General features: G+C 40.4%; 1 protein-coding gene across 1 annotated transcript; it reads left to right on the plus strand.

The window, feature by feature from the left end:
* The first annotated feature begins 1,229 nt into the window (after window positions 1-1,229).
* On the plus strand, window positions 1,230-15,659 carry wdr75 (WD repeat domain 75). Its single transcript, XM_018696711.2, has 21 exons — window positions 1,230-1,380; window positions 1,677-1,806; window positions 2,883-2,948; window positions 3,181-3,280; window positions 3,831-3,955; window positions 4,830-4,900; window positions 5,044-5,160; window positions 5,442-5,530; window positions 5,852-6,010; window positions 6,319-6,378; window positions 7,056-7,171; window positions 7,279-7,454; window positions 7,611-7,768; window positions 8,437-8,617; window positions 11,725-11,819; window positions 11,914-12,009; window positions 12,377-12,546; window positions 13,714-13,773; window positions 14,056-14,202; window positions 14,470-14,561; window positions 14,960-15,659. Exons 1-21 carry the CDS (start codon window positions 1,295-1,297, stop codon window positions 15,177-15,179), a joined length of 2,514 nt encoding a protein of 837 aa, XP_018552227.1. The 5' UTR covers window positions 1,230-1,294; the 3' UTR covers window positions 15,180-15,659.
* The last annotated feature ends 4,127 nt before the right edge of the window (window positions 15,660-19,786 follow it).

Below are 19,786 nucleotides of genomic sequence, written 5' to 3' on the forward strand. Positions count from 1 at the left end.
AAAATTGAACAGGGCATTGCATTCATCAAAGAAATAAAATGATGTGTTGTCATAATCACAAAACCCATATAATAAATTGTATGAAAGAAATATTTTTCTTGTGACTAAGTGATAAAGATTTCTTGTCAAAAGTGGCACGTGAAACCTCACATTCACATGACTAACAAAGACTGTTGTGGAAGAGCAGAATTATGTTATTGACACATTTATAACTATAAAGGTTAACTAATGGAAAGCAGAGGTGCTGGGTGAACTGACCCTGTGGCTGCCAATTACTGAACATGTGATTTTGGGTAAAGTTGTTGTAGCCTATTAAGAGTATCATATGACGAAGACCAATCAGCCAGTTCTTGAGGTTGATATAATAATATAATGTACATATGTTATTTTATTAGAAATTGGCACTCGCAGAAATTAATTGATAAATCCAGTGAAACAGTGTTTTGTTATTTCATGTGGTGTGCAGATAGAAAAGCGCGCTTCAATGTGAAGTGCACTTTTGACCAGTAAATGAAAGTTCATAAGATGACTTAGTTCTTAGAAACAGGAAATGGTCTATAACACCAAACTTCTACAATGACAAACTTCATTTGGCGGAGGTAGTGTGAAGCTGGTGGTATTTTTTTCACAATTAAAATTGTTTTAGTTACTAGTTTTAGGTCCAGTTCAGCTTACCACTCTAGAACGAACACACACACACACACACACACACACACACACTTACTTGCTTGTTCTTCATTTTAAAACATGTTCATCTTAATCCAATGAATTCACCTTACAACAACAGTAAAGTCATAGAAAGTATGAAAACAAAAGCTTTAATGGCCTCACGCAGTGTAGTAGAGATTCATGTCTTGATATGATTGACTATTGTGGATTTTTTTTTTAAATGATATTAATTCCCTTTCTTCACCTTGTTTCATCCACGTCACATCTGACCCTGCCAATACAAAAGAAACCCAACATGCCCTTAATGTAATGTCTTGTTATCCACCTTGCTGATGGAGCCACTAAGTCTTCCTGTTCCTGTTTTCAAGAATTAGGTTAGCTAAAACTCTGTTCTGCCTCTGTGGTATAAATGTGTCGTGCAATGAGCTAAAACTTAAGATGAACATGTTTACCAGAGATAATATAATAGGCTTATTTTTTTTATTTTTGCAATAACGCCACACCGTTACACTCCAGCCCAGCAGGTGGCAGTAAAGCGTGTTTAATCCGTCTCTCCAAGCGGTTAATAAACACAACGAAGAAGAAGGGTCAGCGGTCAGAGGTGAAAGTTGACTTCGGTAAAAACATGGTTGAACACGGGGATATCCGCGTGGTTCACCGAGGTGGCAGCAAAATAAACTTCAGGGAGCCTGTCATAACCAATGATTCAAGGTTAGTGTGTGTTTTTAATCCGATAACATTTAATGTTGGTTGGAAGAGATTCTCGCGGCTTTAAACGTTTCTATGAGCCTGAGAGCTAAAGCCGCTGCTAGCTGTTAGCAATACAAGCTGCTTGCTAAGACTTATTTTTTCAGCAGAAAATATCACCAGCTTGTCTCATTTTTGTAACATTGTCAATTTTCTATAGCGGCAATTTAATATACATGACTTACTAACCAAAACATGACTGTATTTTGTGCATAAACTGTTAAGTTACCATGTGAAAGTTGAGGTTTATGTTGTTGCAGTTTCCTTCTGTGCGCTTCGGGGGAGTGTGTGAAGGTGTTCAGCACCTCCACAGAGGAGTGTATCCACGACCTGCGGGGACACACCGACCTGGTGACAGGTGTGCTGCTCAAGCCCTCCAACCACCTGCAGGTACATTCACCTCACTACCCAGTTTGTTAACGGCGGTGGAAATAGTACAGCTCTACCATAGTCAAGTAGAAGCTCTGCTCACTCACCCTGAGGAGGACTTCTTTTTACTTAAAGCTCCTCAGTTCTAACCACAAAAGTGCTTCAACTGAAAGACTGCTCACAGCCATGAATGCATACTGTATGCTGATTTATTGTGTAACAGCCCGTGTGGTCTCCAGCTCCTCTCCAGTTTAGTGATGGTTTCCAAACAAGCACTGATTTCCTGAGCGGACTAAAGAAACCTAACGCCATATTCATTTCCCTGTTATTTTCTATGATTATTTATTGTTTGATAGAGTTTGCTTCGTCTGATTGATAGCCCAAAACTCAAGGATATGAAATCCATTCCATATAACACAGAATAGCAGCAAACTGTTCAGCTGCTTTGCCTGATAAATAACATATTCTACTTATTCTGTTGATCATCTAAGTAATGAATTTACTCATCTTTATACCTTTTATGTGAAGTGTGTAGATCCATCTATGGTGAAAGACATGCACGTGTACTATGCATTTGGAATGATTTAATGAGGTTATTGACACAAACTTCATTTTGTTTGTTTCTAAATATTCTTCACATACACATTTTTATCTAGCTTTGTCATGATTTCCACTGTCACATGAGGATATTTTCTCAAATTCAAACCTGATTAGAAGAATGATTAGAGCCTTATATTTACCTTCTGTTTAGTTAGTAAAATAAGTTATGAGAGACAGCTTGAATTCCTGTTCACTCCACATCACCTTACCTGTATTATTATTATTAATTTTTTGTTTCCTGTATTTTTTGCCATGGCTATGCTTCCCAGTAAATCTCAGTCAGAGCCAGGGCAGACTTTACTGTGGGCTGTTTTCATTAAGCAACACTGGGGTTTGGGATAAATTAATGATTCACTCAAATATCGAATTTGAATAAACCTTGAAAAATATTTAAAATGCATTTCTTCCAGTGTTATCCCTGACATGTTTTGTATGAAACTACTGTATGTTCTACAACAGCCACACATTAGTGCGGATGTCTTCCTGTTTTGTTGCAGGTCTACTCTTGCTCAGCAGATGGCACTGTCAGACTCTGGGACTTCACAGATGGCATCCTTATCAAGGTACAGCTTGATTCTTGTATTGTTTTTGCTTTCACTGTGCCTCATCCCAGTCTAGCAACCACATGCACGTCCTGCCCACTTTGTCTCTGAGATAATCTGACTCTCACCCTTTGATTACAGAGCTGTCCACGTGTGACTTTATGTGCAGTGACACAGTGGTCAGGGATCATCTATGTCGTGTTTTTCTCTGATGTTTGGAAGCCATTTGTGACAGCTGTGTGATCTCTTTCAGACTTATGTCATCGGATACCCAATTTACTCCATCTATGCATCACCAGACCACGAAGGAATCATCTTTATTGTTACCCCTATGCTAAGTGACAAAAGATCTGGTAGGTTTGACACCCATTCTAATTGTGATGATTGCTTGAGTTTGTTGTTTCAGCATCCGTCAGAATCCCCATGGGCTTTGACAGATGAAAATTTTGGTGGACAATTTTAATGTTGTTGACTTCAGTCTGAACCAAGAACTTTAGCATTAAGTGTCATGCACTTACTCACTAAAGGAAAGGATGAGAGTAATCAGCACTAATGCTGAAATGGTCTTTATACCACCACTTGCAGCAGCCTGTTATTGAAATGAAAAGCAGGGATTTGTTGGTTTCATTTTTAAATGAAGGTATTTTTGCTTGTTTGAAAATGAAACCATCCCGGTGGAAACGGGTCAGAGCAGGGGGTGCACTGGGGTATCTGTATGCATTGCTGTCTACTACATAGTCTTTTTTCACACTACCACTAGGAGTCGTCAGATACAGAAAATGCCAAATCAGTCTCATAGGGGATTTAACATGTGAGAAGTAGAAACTGGGTAAGAGGTCACTGGGTAAGAAGATGTAACAGGCTGATGTTTGACTGTGTGTGTATGTGTGTGTGTGTGTGCAGAGTTGTTCCAGCTGGTTGCGGTCCATCTGCCGCAGAGCGGCGATCAGCTGGTGGAGGCCCGGGAGCTTTCTGCTGTGCTCAGCGACGTCAGCTCCAACCCAGCGGCTATCACCATCGGTAGAGGGGTATGCTCACACCACTGCTGTCACCAACACACCATCTTGAACTGTTACATTCTCAAAAGTGAGATTCTCCCCCGCTTGGTTAGTTTGCTGACGTATGTGAGGGATGTTGGTTTGAAAGCTTTTGGACATTATCAGACTTTCCTCTGCTGTGCTAAATGATCCAGTACACAATACTTTTGCCATGAGAAGTACCGATGGGTGACAAATTAAGGGGAAAAACTGAAAAATGAGTGGGAAAACATAATGATAATACCTCTATCCACAGGGTACAAGGGGTCACTGACTGATTTGATGAGTATGAAAATGATGTAAATCATATTCTATGGCCTTCACAGTCACCAGATCTCAGCCCAGTTGAACACCTATGGGAGAGTTTGGGCTGGTGTGTTAGACAGCGCTCTCCACCACCATCACCAAAATTAGGGAATTCTTCTTCTGGAACAATTGTGTTCCATCCCTCCAGCAGAGTTCCAGAGACTTGAATCATTGCCCAAGCAGATTAAAGCTGTTCTTGTCGCTCACGGTGGCCCAACACCTCACTAAGACACTTTATTTTGGTTTTTCGTTTACTTTGTCAGTATCTACCCTCAAAAACTCCAAATAAATCCCAATATATAGCATAGATTAAATGACTTTAAAATGAACTTTGGATTCCGGTTCTTGTAGTTCTTTTTCCCCCCAAAATGAATATATAGAATAGCAAATAATAACTTTTTATCCGTATGGTTCCCTGGTAAATAGCGGGACAAACCCTACTTCAAATTGGCAAAGGCATTTTTCCAAGAACAGGTTTCAAATGCAGATCATGGGTCTACCCACTTAACTCACAAATCAGTTTGTGTGTTATAGTAACCTAATGTTATCATCCTTACAGGGGGAGTATTTTGCTTCAGCTAAAGGTTTGCAGCTTGAGGTCTACTTCTTCAGGAAGCAGAAGTCTTACAGGTGAGTCAGTCTGTCAGTTACCAAGTGTAGAGAAGGAAAATTAATAAGAGATTGAAAAAAGTGAAGTTGTCAAACCATATTTGTCCACAAAGCCATGAGGATGTTTAATAACACCATACATCTGACCTTGTGTGGCTTGCTAGGTTTTCCCTCAAAGAAGGCAACAAGAAAGGAGGGAGGAACACATTCACATGTGTTGCCTGCCATCCAAAAGATGACTGCATTGCCACCGGGCATGAAGATGGCAAGATTCGTTTGTGGTGAGTATAGTGACAACATGGCCTTGAAACACACACTCCACTCTTAGTTTGTTGATAATTCCGAAAAACTGGTTAGACTAAACATCTGCTGCTCATTTGTTTTTTTGAGTGTTTTGCTGATATTTAGTTTTATATTCGTAGCAATAAATTCCCATTTGTTCTTTGTAAAGCAACCATTAAGTCCTTTGGATGGTGCAGTGTTTACATAAAATGTATTAAAGTAGATCCACAGGTCAAGGTGAAACTTTCTTAGTCTTAACATTGCTGTTTATCCTTTTCAGGAGAAACTTCAACCACAAGAAGGAGTACACATACACCACTCTGCACTGGCACCACAGTGCCGTCAGTTCACTGCGCTTCACTCCAGAAGGTGCACACATGTCACTCGTTGCCTTACCATTTGTTCGGTTTCTTTCCCAATATGTTCTGCAATTAAATAGAATCAAATCTGGATTTCCCTGCAGTATGCTATATAAATGAATCTACCTGTGCTTCCGAAAGGTTACATATATGTTTGTTATTGTGAAAAGGGAAAATGATGGGTTGCCACTTTATGCTACTGACAGTGCTGTGAAACAAAATATGTGATTTTCATATTGGAGAACATATACACTCTTATGATATAGCTGTGATTGACCAATATTGGCTAATATATCACCTGGGCTCAAGTTTATGGTTTTTCTTTAACCAGGCACCAACCTGCTGAGTGGAGGCGTGGAGTCGGTGCTCGTCCAATGGCGATACAACCAAGAGAGCCAGCGGGACTTCCTGCCCCGCCTGGGTGCCGCCATCACACACATCACCATCTCACCTGATGGAGCACTGTTCTGTACCTCACACAGTGACAACAGTAAGGCGCTTTTACCTCAGCTTTTACACACTCAGATGGCACACAATAGGTAATAGTGGTAATAGTGGAAATAGGTTTATATAAAACCCTTTTTGGAGCCAGCATCTAGTGGCCACTTGTGGAACCACAGCTGTTTTGGCTTAAAGATTTTGGTATATGACAGTTAATTTTGTATCAAAAGGCTCACATTTCTGTCATTGACTGAGATAACAGAGAAAGCTAACACAAATGGAAGCAGTGACTGCAGCTGCAAGGTATGTTGACCTGATGCAGAGTTTTAGCTGACGTCTGTCTCTTCCTCATTCTAGAGATCACCATCATCCAGAGTTGTGTGAAAGTATCAGCTGTCATTCAGGGCCTGGTCAAAGGTGAGTACAGACTGTGGGTGGCACCAGCGCATAGATCGATCATCAACATGCTGCATGGGCTCATAAATAATACATAAACACATACCAGTCTTGCTTCTAAGGGAGATCTTGGCCATTATAGAAGAAGCTTTTAATTCAACAATATTTTTAGCTTAACAATAAACCAGTCACCCACGTTGACACTGTAATAGTGCAAGACTGTAGAAAAATAACCAAGACATCAGTTGCGTAATAAGCAAATTTGGCAATAGCTAATAAGATTCATCTGTGTTAGCTCAATTAGCATAAAGGTTTCAACACTATTTGGATTGCGTAGTCAGAGTGAAATGAAAATGACCTTTTTTTTGCTTCTTTGCTACCAAGTCTATGATGTCTTAACAGTCTGGTTTTATATCTTGTATTTCATTGTCAGCAGGCCCAGCAGATTTACTTGATGGAAAACAATGTATCTTTTGTTGTTACATCATCCTGTATGAGTTGGCCAGTGATAAAAAATTTTTAGCCTGTAAAACGACCACAGATTTCTCAATAATCGTGCCTCTATGTCTCTGGCATCAAACCTTTTCTTTGTTCATATGACATATAAAAAAAAAATAAACAAAACAAGGTTTGAACCTGCCAGGTTACTCTGTGCATGTACAGGAAGCAACCATCACTTTTTTCCTGTTTTGGTGCAGGAGAAAGTGTCAGGACCGACTTGATGGTTGACCCACGCAGCAAAGCCATGGTTCTGAACGGCAAACCAGGCCACCTGCAGTTTTACTCCCTCCAGAGAGACAAGCTGCTGTACAATGTAAGTACTCTGCTTTATAAACCCACTTATCTATACTGCCAGCAACAACTTTGTTTGTTGTAGCCTTAATAGATCAATTCTGAGATCATGCCCTGTGTTTCCTGCAGCTGGACATTGTACAGCAGGAGTACATTCATGAGTCGGGCCTCCAGCAGTTTGAGGTGGTCAAAGCAGCCTTCGATGCCTCTGGAAATTGGCTAGCAACAGTGGAAGAAAGAAAACAGAAAGCTGCTGAGCTGGAGCTTAATTTAAAACTGTGGGAATTTGATGAACAAACACAGAGGTACATATTCAGGTGTAGACTGGTCTAAAAGTGTTTTTGAGTTTGTAGTTCATTCCAGTAGTGTTTTTTTTTCCCCCTCATTTTAAGTGCAAATGTTTTTTTTCTTGATTCCCAACCACCATTCTATATTCACCATGCTTTCTAAATCACTCGCAGTTTTGTGCTGAACACGACCATCTCGGCCCCCCACGAGGCCCAGATTACAGCCATGTGCTTTTGCCATGCCGCTGACAGCCAGACCACCATGCTGGTCTCCACCAGCAAGGACGGACACTTCAAAGCCTGGCAGCTGGCCACACCAGCCCGCACAGAGGGTAAGTAGTCCAGCTCTGTTTCTGAAAGTCCATTCTGCCAAAGGGCAGAGTTTGGCTGAGCTGTACAAACTGTGGTAATATTTAGTGTCTTCTGTTAGCTTGCTGTCCGTCTGTGTTGTTGTAGGCTTTGACTATTCTGATTCTCTGTGTGCATCTCAAATTTACCACAAAATATTAGTATTTTTTAAACTGTATCGGTATACTTAAAATAACCTAACGTACATTCTCGAACTCCACCAATCACTTTTTCTTTGATCTCAGTGAAAACATAATAAGGTCGATGTATAGGTCACTGTATATTTTCATTCAAGCAAATACTGAAGCAAAGAACAAGACAACTTTATGTATCACCTTCGATTATATACAACTGTCGGGCCAAACAGACCAAATTACCTCTTGAAAGTTGAAAAGTGTAACTCCATATTATAATGTCTTTTCTACCATAATGTCTGTATCCAGAGTGCTTTGTATAACCATGATGTTGCACATTTTTAGTCTCAGACATCAGTAAGAATCAAGTCACTTTGTTGGTGCCAGACTCTACCCTTTCAGTTACTCAACACATTCAATTGAATTTAAGGTTTTAGCCAAATTAGGCTGTATTTCTCTCTAATCTAACGCTTTCTGTGTCTGTCTCCCTTTCTCTTTTCTCTTGAATGGCCATACAGATGAAGGTCCTTCCTGGTCGTGTGATTTTGTCGGAGCCTATCACGGGCTGGTGCCAAAGTGCTGCTGTTTCTCAGCTGATGGTTCTTTGTTGGCCGTCAGCTTTCAGGAGGTGGTGACTGTGTGGAGCCCGTCCTCCTGGGAGCTCCTGACGACTCTGTCCCAGCCACCAGGAGCTATCAGGTCAGTGCAGATACATGTACACAAAGACCCCCACAAAAAGATTCAGTAGTGCTTACAGTACTCCTTTGATTATGTTTGTGGCACCGTTAAGTATTGAAAATGATTATTGAATTCTTGGTCAGATTTCTTATTTTTTTATATTTCTTATATTACACGCACAACTGCACAGATTACAGAGTAATGCATTTGACAAGTTTTACTATTTTTACAGAACGGTGAAAAAAGTTTTTTAATAGAAAAACATATTTTCTCAGCAAAGTAGGTAGCATCTGTTCTGAAATTAAGATATCATATTTTTACCTGTATCCAAAAAATTTGACATAAACATTTGAAGGTTTTTACTCAGCCCTAACACACACATACATAATGAGAAAGACACAACTAACATAAAATGCTTACAAAACCACAGACTTTGTCACAATGAGCAAGCAACTAGTGTTTAAGATCAGCACAAACTGATATAACAAGTACAGAGTGGTTAAGGGACATCAAGGCCTCACATTCAGCTAAAAAAGACAATGGATTTGGACAGGATAACATCTGACATTGCAAAACAGCAGTAAAGCCTGCAGTAAATGGCATTTTTAAGGTAGAGCTATCATTATTTTGTTTTATGTTTTTCTTGCTGTCGAAAAGATGCCATGAAAAAAACTAAAACCAACAGTCCTTCTCTAAACACACTGATTTCTTGGCCTTGTTTGAGGAACTCCAGCCCCAAGGCTACTGGTTCCTATTACAGACATAAATGTTTAAAAATGGGTCATAATGTACCGTGGCAAGAAAAAGTACATGAATCCTTTAGAAGGACCTTGTTTTCTACATTAATTGGTCATAAAATGTGATCAAATATTAATCTAAGTAACAGTAATGAACTAACACAATCTGTTTTAACTAATGACATAAATAAAAGCTAGTTGGAGTCAGGAGTTTGCAAACCTTTAGTCAAATCAAGGCAAAGAGTTTGGAGGTATGTGTCAGAGCTACTTTGACTGCTCTCAAAAAAAAAAAAAAAAAAAAAAACATTGCTGTGTGCTTGGAGTTTGCCAAAGAGCATCTTGACACTCCACAACACTACTTGGAAAATGTTTTGTGGACTGATGGAACTGGGCTGAATTGTTGGGAGGAACATGCAGCACCTTTTATGGCACTGAATGCCAGCATGAGAATCATCATCCCGAAACAGTGAAGTACAGTGGAGGGAGCATCATGATTTGAGGCTACTTTGCTGCCTCTGGGCCCAGCTCACCATCACCAAGGGGAAAAAGTTTATCAGTGAATCCTTCATGAAAATATCAGGGTGGCTGCCCACCAGCTGAATCTCATTAGAAGTTGGGTGGTGCAGCAGGACAATGAGCCTAAGCATCAAACTAAATCTACTGCAGAATGACTTTAAACAAAGAAAATCCACCTCTTGGGATCAGAGTCCAGACCTTAACCCTTAACCGTTCTCTCCAGACATCCCAAGAATATGCCTGAGCTGAAGCTGAGGAAAAACAGTCCAAAAAGTCACAGAGCACTTTCTTAGAAACACCTGTACACCGGCTTCTTCACGCAGTTATCCAGCCAATCATGTGGCAGCAGAAGTGGAGAACTGAGGCATGGATGAGTGGAGTTTGTTTCATGAAAAAATATTTGGCAGAAATGAGGCATTTGTTTGGGACAGTTTTCAGCCCTGGGTTAACACACATTTCGTGATCTAGTGAGTATTTACAGTGGGACTGTGTTTGTGGGATAAACTCAGAATGAACTAGTGTGTGTGTGTGTGTGTTAATGGTAATAAAAGAATGTGTCACTCGGTGCACATTGTTTATTTGTTTTTAATAGGTTTTTTCAGCAAAAGGGGAGGACAGAGCTACACACTCATAACTCAGATTCAGTCTTCTTATTTTTAAGAGGGATCACAAAAGACATACAAGTAACCGTAACACACACACACACACACACACACACACAAAGTCACTAAACAGTTAGCTTTTGTAGAGTTTGGCTGTTTGCTATTGAGGCTCCTCAGTAGTGAATGTCTTTGAGCAATTAAATTACCTTGTCAGCTCACTGGCAGAGGCCCAGAGAGTTGTTTCTCACAGCAGAAAGGAGATGTAACCGCCTGAGTAAAAGAAGTGCAGCCTGTCATCCAGCTGAACACGGAACTAGCAGTTTCGCAACGTTGCTCGAGCCTCACAAATGTTGCCAATGTCCCTGTTTAATGAGGACATAAAACTACTGTCCCTAGTTTCTGTACCACTTTTCTGAAATAAGCCCAAAACAGTCAGCATTTAAAATATTTGCTAGAAGGACAGAGAAAGATGACTTGTAATTTATGTTAAAATGAAGGAAGCAACAGTAGGAAAGCATAAAGAAGGGGAACGTCTTTTTAAAAGTGTCTCCGTCTGCAAAATTAGAAAAGGTCTCTTGGTAATTCATGATGAAGGACAGACTTATTTGTTTTACCTCTTACATGAATGTAAGCTGAATTAATAATGTGTAATCAATGGACAGCCTCGCTCCGAAAACCTCTTTAAATGAGCACGTTTCCTGAGCTGGAAGAGAATTTGTGAGTAATAAGACTTCAAAGTTGAACGAGGGAGAAACTGGAGGATATTAATGGTCAGCTGTTTTGACAGCTGCCCGGTGCCCCTTACATAACTACCACCTATGGATGTGCAGAGCTGGGTGAATTGCATCACCTTCAACCTCACCAACTCTCAACTCTTTACATGTAGCTTCAGGCATTAATAATGTCTTGGCTCACTTGCCAAAGGCTTATAAAACGGATGCAATTGACCTGACAGGAGTAATTTTATTTAGTAGTAGTAATAATACATTTTTTTCATGGGCATGCCACAGACTTACTTTAAAAGATATGTGAAAGGGAGCATTTTGAAGTCTGAAAAGCTGGTGATTGATTCATCTGCCATTGATTCTTGGTGGGTGTTCAGATCCTGCTTACTTGTTCTCATTTGAAGCCCCCAAAGCAGAAAACTCTTCAAAAGCTAATCCTGTGAAATATGTGTGGTGTGTGGAGCTGGGTGGTTGGGAGGGGTACACTTAGGATTCTTTACAGTCAATGGACACTTAAAGGGACTTTTTTTTTTTTTTTCCTCCATCAGGGATCTTTGCTTTGGTCGACTTAGTTGTTCCAAGTATCTGCTGGGAACGACTGCCAGCAACCTGCTCTGCTGCTGGAACCTCCTCACCTGCTCCTGTAAGACCAACTGTATTTGCAACTGTACGCATTAATTGAAACTGCTATTTTGCTCTGTACATATATATAACCATACTGTGCTCTCCACTCACAGTGGAGTGGAGCACCTCCATGGACACCAGCCTGCTGCTGGCCGACCCCTTCTCTGAGAACATGGCTGCCTTCTGCTGTCAGGCTGGATGCACTGACTGTAAGTTGCCCAAATTTGAGTTTTCAAGTTGGAATCTGAACATCTTAAACCACACATGGACATTTTATTTTTTTCCCCAAATCAAATTTAAAGCCACCGCAACCATTTCTGAACATTTTTTTAATTTCACTCTGTACATTGTTTTTGTTGCTGTGTATTCCTACTAGCATACAGATAAATAAATTCACCATTTTACCTCTGCAATTAGTCTTCTTTGAACTTTTTAGTTATTACAGGAAAAAAAGTTTATCTAAAAACCTAATGTAGTTGGTCATTGGTTTGGCAGTAAAAACATTCCATGTCTTATTATAATTCTTTTTTTTTTTCTTTTTTCTTTTTTTTTTTTTATTTACCATTTCTGTTTCAGTATTTGTTTTCAAGCCCAGTGAGCCTCGACCATTGTTTTCCCATAAGGCCGTGTGTTCAGGGAAGGTGACTCGTGCCGTCTTTGCCCCGAGGGAGGACATGCTGGAGAGCTGTGAGGAGAGCAGCCAGTGGCTCAACTGCTCCCAGCTCTACTTCCTCACTCAGTACATGGTAAACACCACTGTCGGAAAAACATTTCAGAAACATTAATGTTAAATAGACATCGAAAACTATAACAGAGGGTGGGGCAGTTTTTCGTCAATATGAGGTATTGTCATAAAAAGCGTTTATCTTTGTATTCATACACCATAGGTTATACTGGTTCTGTTTTTTTAATACTTGGACATTTGAACATAGAACATGCAGTTGCCAAACTATGGGCATTAATCTGCTGCTATAACACTCTCCATTCCCCTGGGGGTTTTCACAGTATTTTGCAAGCTGGCTATAGGGATTTGCTCCCATTCAGCTGCAAGATCATTAGTGAGGACCAACACCGACGTCATTTGGTGTTCCAGTTCATTATGAACACCGGGGCTCTGTGCAGGCCAGTCAAGTTCTTCCACACCAAAGAGAGAAAACACATTTTTTTGTGGACACGGCTTTGTGAACGAGAGCATTGTTCTGCTGCAAAGAGTCGAGGACAAAGTGATGATACAAAATTGGAAGCTCACCATAGTAGCATTAACATTTCCTGAAATTCAATTTTAGGGGGGCAAAGCTTAAACCACAAAGAATAGCTCTGACCAAAAGTACTCAAAAATATTTGAACATAGCTTTCCACATTTTGTCAACATAACTTTGGCCATGTAATGTATATTCATTTCACACTTTAAACCCAATTGGTCAGATTTTATATTTGGATAATGATCAGTTTCCTCACTGTGCTTGGCTTTTTTGAATTACAGTGACTGGTCCAAAGGGGGTGCTACACTGACAGGTTTTAACAAGGTGGCATTTTTATTACTAATTGGCCTATGGAGGTTTACTGCATAATTTAGATAATTTATATTGAGATACCAGTTGTTTCTTTTTTTTTTTGGTCCCCAAGTGCACATAACCCCAGGCCTGAAACCTAATTAAATAAATATATGAACAGAAAATGGGTGAATTCAGCCACACCAAACGGAGGCAAACTAAATTTGGAGTCTTCTTTATGTGTGCTCTCTATACCATTCTTACGTGATCTGAGTGTCATGTGTATTATCATTATCATTTAGTTACAATGTGACGTTGGGAAAATGCAACATAAAAAGAAATCTGTTCTATAGCTACCTTAGGACATTGTGTGTGTTATTATTGTGTTCATGCTGTTGACTGATGTGGACTCTCCTGCAGGACCTCATGACATTCATCACCAAGGCAGAAGAGGACAGACTGATGGCTTCCAGCAAACAGGTACAGTTGCCCGTGCAACATTTTAGTCCTGGGGCTCAAAACCTCAAGGTGTTTGTTGGTGTCCGCGGTTCCTCATGTTTTCCAAGTGGAACATCTCGCTTCATTTGTTTTCCAACACCACTGGCATATCACGGAGAAAACCCAGCTCATGTTTCTCTTATCTCAAATAAAAATATCAGTGCTGAAGATTTACCTCTGTCCTACCTCTTAAAACAATTTTTCATGAGACATTTCCTGTTTTTCCACTAACATTGCTTGTGATGTTGTTTCCCCCCCTTCAAGCTCGTGATCGATGACAGCGTCGCCATGACACCGTTCTACCTGTTGCTGGGGAAACACCGGCAACAGCAGCAGGAAAATCAAGACACACTGAGCACCCTGTCTGCTGAGCGAACACCTCTGCCGCAGGGCTCTGTTGCCATTAAGGAGGTTGGTAATTCAGCTCTGCATAGATTAAGTACATTACAATCACTCTCTGTTCTTAGATCTCTTTATGTTCAATTTGTGTTATATATAAGCTGGTTCATGCGGCTAAAGTCAACAAGTGAGAAGTTCTTGTTTGTGCATGTCAAATTTGTGATGCACAAATTTTAAGATTTTTAAGAAAAAAAAATTTAAGAATTTTTTTTTTTTTAATTTAATTTTTCAGACTTTTGTGAAAATTTAACTACAAAGACATCTTCCTCTTCCTTACAGCTTCTGCAGACCCCAGCCCACGTCCTGCCCTCTACCTCTTTCCTCTGCTCCATGTTTGTACAGTCTCTGCTCATCTCTGTCACAGACTCCAGGTCAGTAGTCCATTAAGGCTGTCAAGCTTTAAAAATGTGACATTCTTCCTGAATTGGTGTCCAACTGTTTGTTAATGAACTGACCAATAAAAACAGTCCTCACACGAAGTGGATAATGATAGTGTGCAATCACAATGATTAATTTGAACATTTTTAATGTTATCAGTCGGTTGGGCAATGTACAATGTAAAGTTTTTATCTATCACTGCAGCTCTGATAATGTCAGCATGAGTTGACAAAATGCTACTGGAATTCAGACTTCTTGTGATTCAGCAACCTAAGATTCTGGCTAAAATGGTGCTCATGAGAAAATGTGTGTTCTTGTTTATCTCTGAAAATATGCAGAGTCACGTTAATATATTTTTTTTTTTTTTCCATGGATGTTCTCATGGCCTCAGGGAGGAAAGCAAACATGCAGAGGAGGAAATGGAGAGCGAGAAAGAGGAAGAGGATTCGGAGGGGGAAATGGAATCCAGCACCTCGAGACCCAGAGAGGCGTCACTGGCGGGCCATGCGACAGAGACTGCAGCCCTCGCTCTGACAAAAGCCCAGGCCAGGGAACTGAGGAGGGTGAAAAAACTTGACCACAGTTGGCTTTCAGGCCTCCTGGACTCTTGAACACGACCATTGTCCAAAAACAGACACTCACACAGATGCAATGCCTATAGAAAAGTTTTCGACACATCATTGGATTTTTTAATGTTAGATTGTTTTTCCACCATTAACTCAGAATGGATTTCTTCTAGAAAGAAATATCAAATCTTTTCAAATTGTACAGAACATAAATATTTGATTGCATATGTATCTGACCCTTTTGCAACAAATACAGCCTTGAATCAGTGTGGATCACTTTCACTCATTTTAACAGTAAAAAAAATTCCCTGTGAAACTGCTGAGGCTCTGTTGGACAAGTATCACATGTGAACAGCAGTTTTCTTACCCAGAACTCTGGACTGTGTTGAGGACTGGACTCTGACTAGGTCACTTCTGTATATTAACGTTGTGTGTGTGTTTTTTTTTTAAAGCCATTCCTGCGTAGCTCTGGCTGTATGTTTGTGGTGTCTTGTTGGAAAATAAATCTTTTCCCAAGTCACAGTTCTCTTGCAGACTGCTGCAGGTTTTTTCAGTATTTTGCTGCAAGTCTGGGCCTGTTTTACCAAATTTTTCAACGTGCAAGCTGCAATTTTTCAACATTAGATCATTTTCCCGATCTCTTTGTTTTAGGTGTTTCACCAATCAAACCGAACACAATATTCCCAATAAACATACAGGCACGTAAATGCTGTGTAGGACTTAAAAATTCATCTGCGGTTCCTTTACTCTTTTACGTGAGACCTTCATCAAGTTTCCAATCTCCTGTTGCACAGAAACATCCCCGGAATACTTGGAATGAAATGCATCTGCCAGACTTACTGAAGGAAATTACCGTAATTTCCAGACTATTGAGCGCACCTAAATATAAGCCACACCCACTAAATTTAAAAAGGAAAAAAAAAAGTACACATATAGGCCGCACTTGTCTATAAGCCGCAGGTGTCTACATTGTAACATGAGATGTTTACACATTCACGCTGCCGTCTCCAACGTCTCACCATAGATTCATTGCTGCCAAGAAAGAAAAAAAAGTAGCGGCTTATAGTCTGGAAATTACGGTATGTGGTTTTACAGATGCACTGTCTCTTGTTTACAGCTGACAAGTTTAGTATGATGATCAAAAGGCTCCATTTTGGATTTAGAGAATGGAACCTTCTTTTATGTCATCTCAGTCTTCCACATGCCTGCTGGCTAGTGTAGGCTATTTGAGGATATCATAGTTTTGAATTACAAAATTGCACAATCCTGTTCATACATATTTGAAAACACTGACCACAGCCACCTTTTGTTACATACGGACGTGTGGAGCAGCAATAAACAATACTTTTCAATATGTTGATCTTGATAAGATGATAAAAGATACATTTACCATTTAGTAAAATAGGTAATTCATACCTTACTTGTAACACAGAGTTGTAAGACACAAATATGGAGAAATGTGTCAGATTGTTAATAAAATATTAGTATGAAGTCCATGCATACCTAAGCCTTGTGCAACAGACCCTTTTGCAATGAGCAAAGGACATGGAAAAACTTAGCAGCAGATAAGGAGGTAGTAACAACAGTAATTATAAAATGATCAGTGTACTGTGTCGATGAATAATCTCCACATCTGACTGTTCAAAAGCCAGGCCTTGAGACATAGTGATGGTGTGGTAAGAGGTACAGTTTCTTATTTCAGTTGGAAGGGTGTTCCACAGTTAAGAAGCTCTTACATCAAATTTGTATTCATACAACTTTGACTTAGAGTGGCAGAAGCTGGCCATTTGAACTATTTATAGATTACTTTTACATAGGTATTTTTACTTTTCTAATGAAGAATCTGTACCTTATCTTGTTGTAACTTCAGAATTACCTCTTTGAGTATATGTACTCTTTATTGGAAATTGCTGGTCAAAGAAAAGGGTTTAAATAATTATGCTATCATTTATTTTGAGATTAGTTTTTTACTTGTGCATTAAAGATTTTTGTTTTCTGTTTTTCTTCTGTCAAATACTGAATTACATCCACTATGAATCAAAGTTAAAACACAGACAAAGAGCTTGGTGACAACTTTTTATAGACATTGAATGCATGTACATCTATTTGCAGTTTTTCTACCCTTTAAAAGCTAATAAAAATATGTAACTCTCTTAAAGCTTCTGGCCCCAGTGATCTTGCCTCATCCCTCACTCTCATACACAACATCAGTGTGTCTTCCAGAGTCCAACCTCAGCCTTTTTCCATAGTCAGTGCTGTGACATATAGTTGAGCAGACTATTGAAGGTTACATGACGTTTCTCACATTGTTGTATAAGCTGGTGAACTACGACACACATCTAGCCAGCCTGTGTTTCAAAACTGATCAGGATTAACATGGGAGGCCAAATTCATGTTTTAAAAAAAAGACCAAATTATGCAATCATGATATCTTGTTTGAATTGATGCCTATGATTTTGCCCATGATATTTGGTTTTACAGTTACACGTTGCTTTCTTGGAAAGCTTGAACTGTAAACTTTTCTTGGACCTTGAATTATCATGTTATCAGTGCTGTAAAATCAGGCTGGAAGCAGCAGACCCTTGAAACTTGAGTAACAAAACCCGAAGTCCTGAGTAAGCTGTCCTACTGTTTAAGTGGTCGAATAAAACAGCATGTTTTCATCTCAGCATTTTTCAGTTCCTTTCTCTGTCAGGTGCTCCAGCTGGCCCTATGCCTCCAAAAATGAAGGACAAATTGGTCATGTCTCATCATGATCTCTACATTCGAGTCACCCTATATATCCTTACCACATTCTAAACTGTTTATCTGTCACTTTTATTGACTTGATATGAGCTAGGGTTGTAAAGCAGATCCAGTAAATGTGAAAAAAAAAAACAGCCTTGTACAAATGATAAACTTTCTGTGAAATGAAAGGGAGGGGAAATAGCTTTGATTCATCACTGGAATCTGATTTATCTGTGGAACTTTGTAACAGTTTTACAGTCTAATTTTCCTTTACATTTACCCTTGAGCAAGGAACATAACATTGAGGGAGAAGTAAAAGCTAGAGTAAAAAACCTATAAAAAAAACAACAAAAAACTAGAATATCTTTTTAGCTTAAAGAAACACCTTGACCCCTCCAAGACTTGTCACCTTAACATGGGGGAGGGGTCCATGTGTCTTGGTGATGCTGAGAGCTGTGTTGTCAGGTGCAATAGCCCCTGGTAGGGTCTGAATAAGCAAATTGTTCCCTGAAGTGAGGCAAGACTGAAAGTAATTTACATACTCCAGTGACAGCAATATCAGAGCTTGAGTACCTCATCCAGATTAGGCCCCTTCTGGAGTCAGAACTGGGAGGGGAGCTGGCCGGACCTTGAATCATGGGGGTCTGGTTGGGCTCAGTCTGAAGAAATTACATGGAGCTGCCCCATGGGCCCACCACCCATAGGGATTGGCACTGGTGTTGGGTGCCTAGAAGGCTGGGGTGGCAGGCAAAGGCAGGGACCCAGGTGCACAGACGTCTGGCATTGCAGACTGGTTCTGCAGACATGGAATGCCATCTTCCTGGTATGGAGAACTGCTGACCTGGACTGAGGATATTGTTGAGTGGTGGAAAGAGAATTTTTAGGAGCTCCTAAACTTGAACCAACATACCCTCTGTGGAGGAGGCTAAATCTGAAGACGCAGGGGAAGCCTCACCCATATCCCTGGCAGAGGTAACAGGAAGTAACAGTCAGGAAGCTCCTCAAGATGCCAGCTGTGGATCAGATTCACCCTGAAATGGTAAATGGTAAACACAGCACTTCTGTAGTCATATCCACCTCTCAAGGCACTTTACACTACAGGTCACATTTATCTATTCACACACTAATGCTTCAGGGGCAATTTGGAGGAGCTGGGGATTGAACCGCTGGCCCTCTGATTAATGTGCAACCTGCCCCTTGGGAAAGTTTACTCCAGGGTGCTATGGGGGTCATGGGAGTTTTCAGTGGGTGTTGGACTCCGCCAAGGATGTCCCCTGTGTCTGAGCCTGTTATTCTTGGACAGGATCTCAAGGGGCAGCTGACATGAGGAGAGTGTCTGCTTTGGAAACCTCAGAACTGCATAACTGCTATTTGCAGATGATGTGGTTTTGTTGGCTTAGTCAGACCAACATCTTCAGTATGTACTAGGGCACTTTGCAGCTGAGTGTGAATCAGTTGGGATGAAATTCAGCACCCCCTGGTCTGAGGTCATGGTTCTCTGCTAGGAAACCAAACCCAGCGTTGCTGCCCCATGTGAAGGAATTCAAGTACCTCTGGATTTTGTTCATGGGTGACAGTAGGATCAGGAGTGGGAGATTGACACAGATTGGTGCAGTATCTGCGGTAATGTGGATATTGTACCAAATAGTTGTGGTGAAGAGGAAGGTCAGAGCCAGAAGGCAAAGTTCTCTATTTTCCAGTCAATCCATGTTCGAACCCTCACCTATGGTAGTGACTGAAAGAATGAAATTACAAAAACAAGCAGTGGAATGGAGATTCCTCTGTAAGGTCCTCTGTAGAGTGTCTAGGCTTAGCCTTAGAGACAAAGTGAAGAGCTTGGAGAGCTGCTGCTCCTTCCTGTTGAAAGGAGCCACGTGAGGTGGTTCAGGCATCTCATTAGGATGCCTCCTGGGCACCTTCCTTTG

The sequence above is a fragment of the Lates calcarifer genome, linkage group LG1, assembly GCF_001640805.2.
Source record: "Lates calcarifer isolate ASB-BC8 linkage group LG1, TLL_Latcal_v3, whole genome shotgun sequence".
Taxonomy (NCBI): Eukaryota; Metazoa; Chordata; class Actinopteri; family Centropomidae; genus Lates; species Lates calcarifer.

Bases quoted from the DNA above. Each gene is read 5' to 3' on its own strand.
- wdr75 (XM_018696711.2), top strand. From the start codon at position 1,295: ATGGTTGAACACGGGGATATCCGCGTGGTTCACCGAGGTGGCAGCAAA. The intron at 1,807-2,882 runs GTACATTCACCT...GTTTTGTTGCAG, and splicing joins AGCCCTCCAACCACCTGCAG to GTCTACTCTTGCTCAGCAGA. The intron at 5,161-5,441 runs GTGAGTATAGTG...TATCCTTTTCAG, and splicing joins GATGGCAAGATTCGTTTGTG to GAGAAACTTCAACCACAAGA.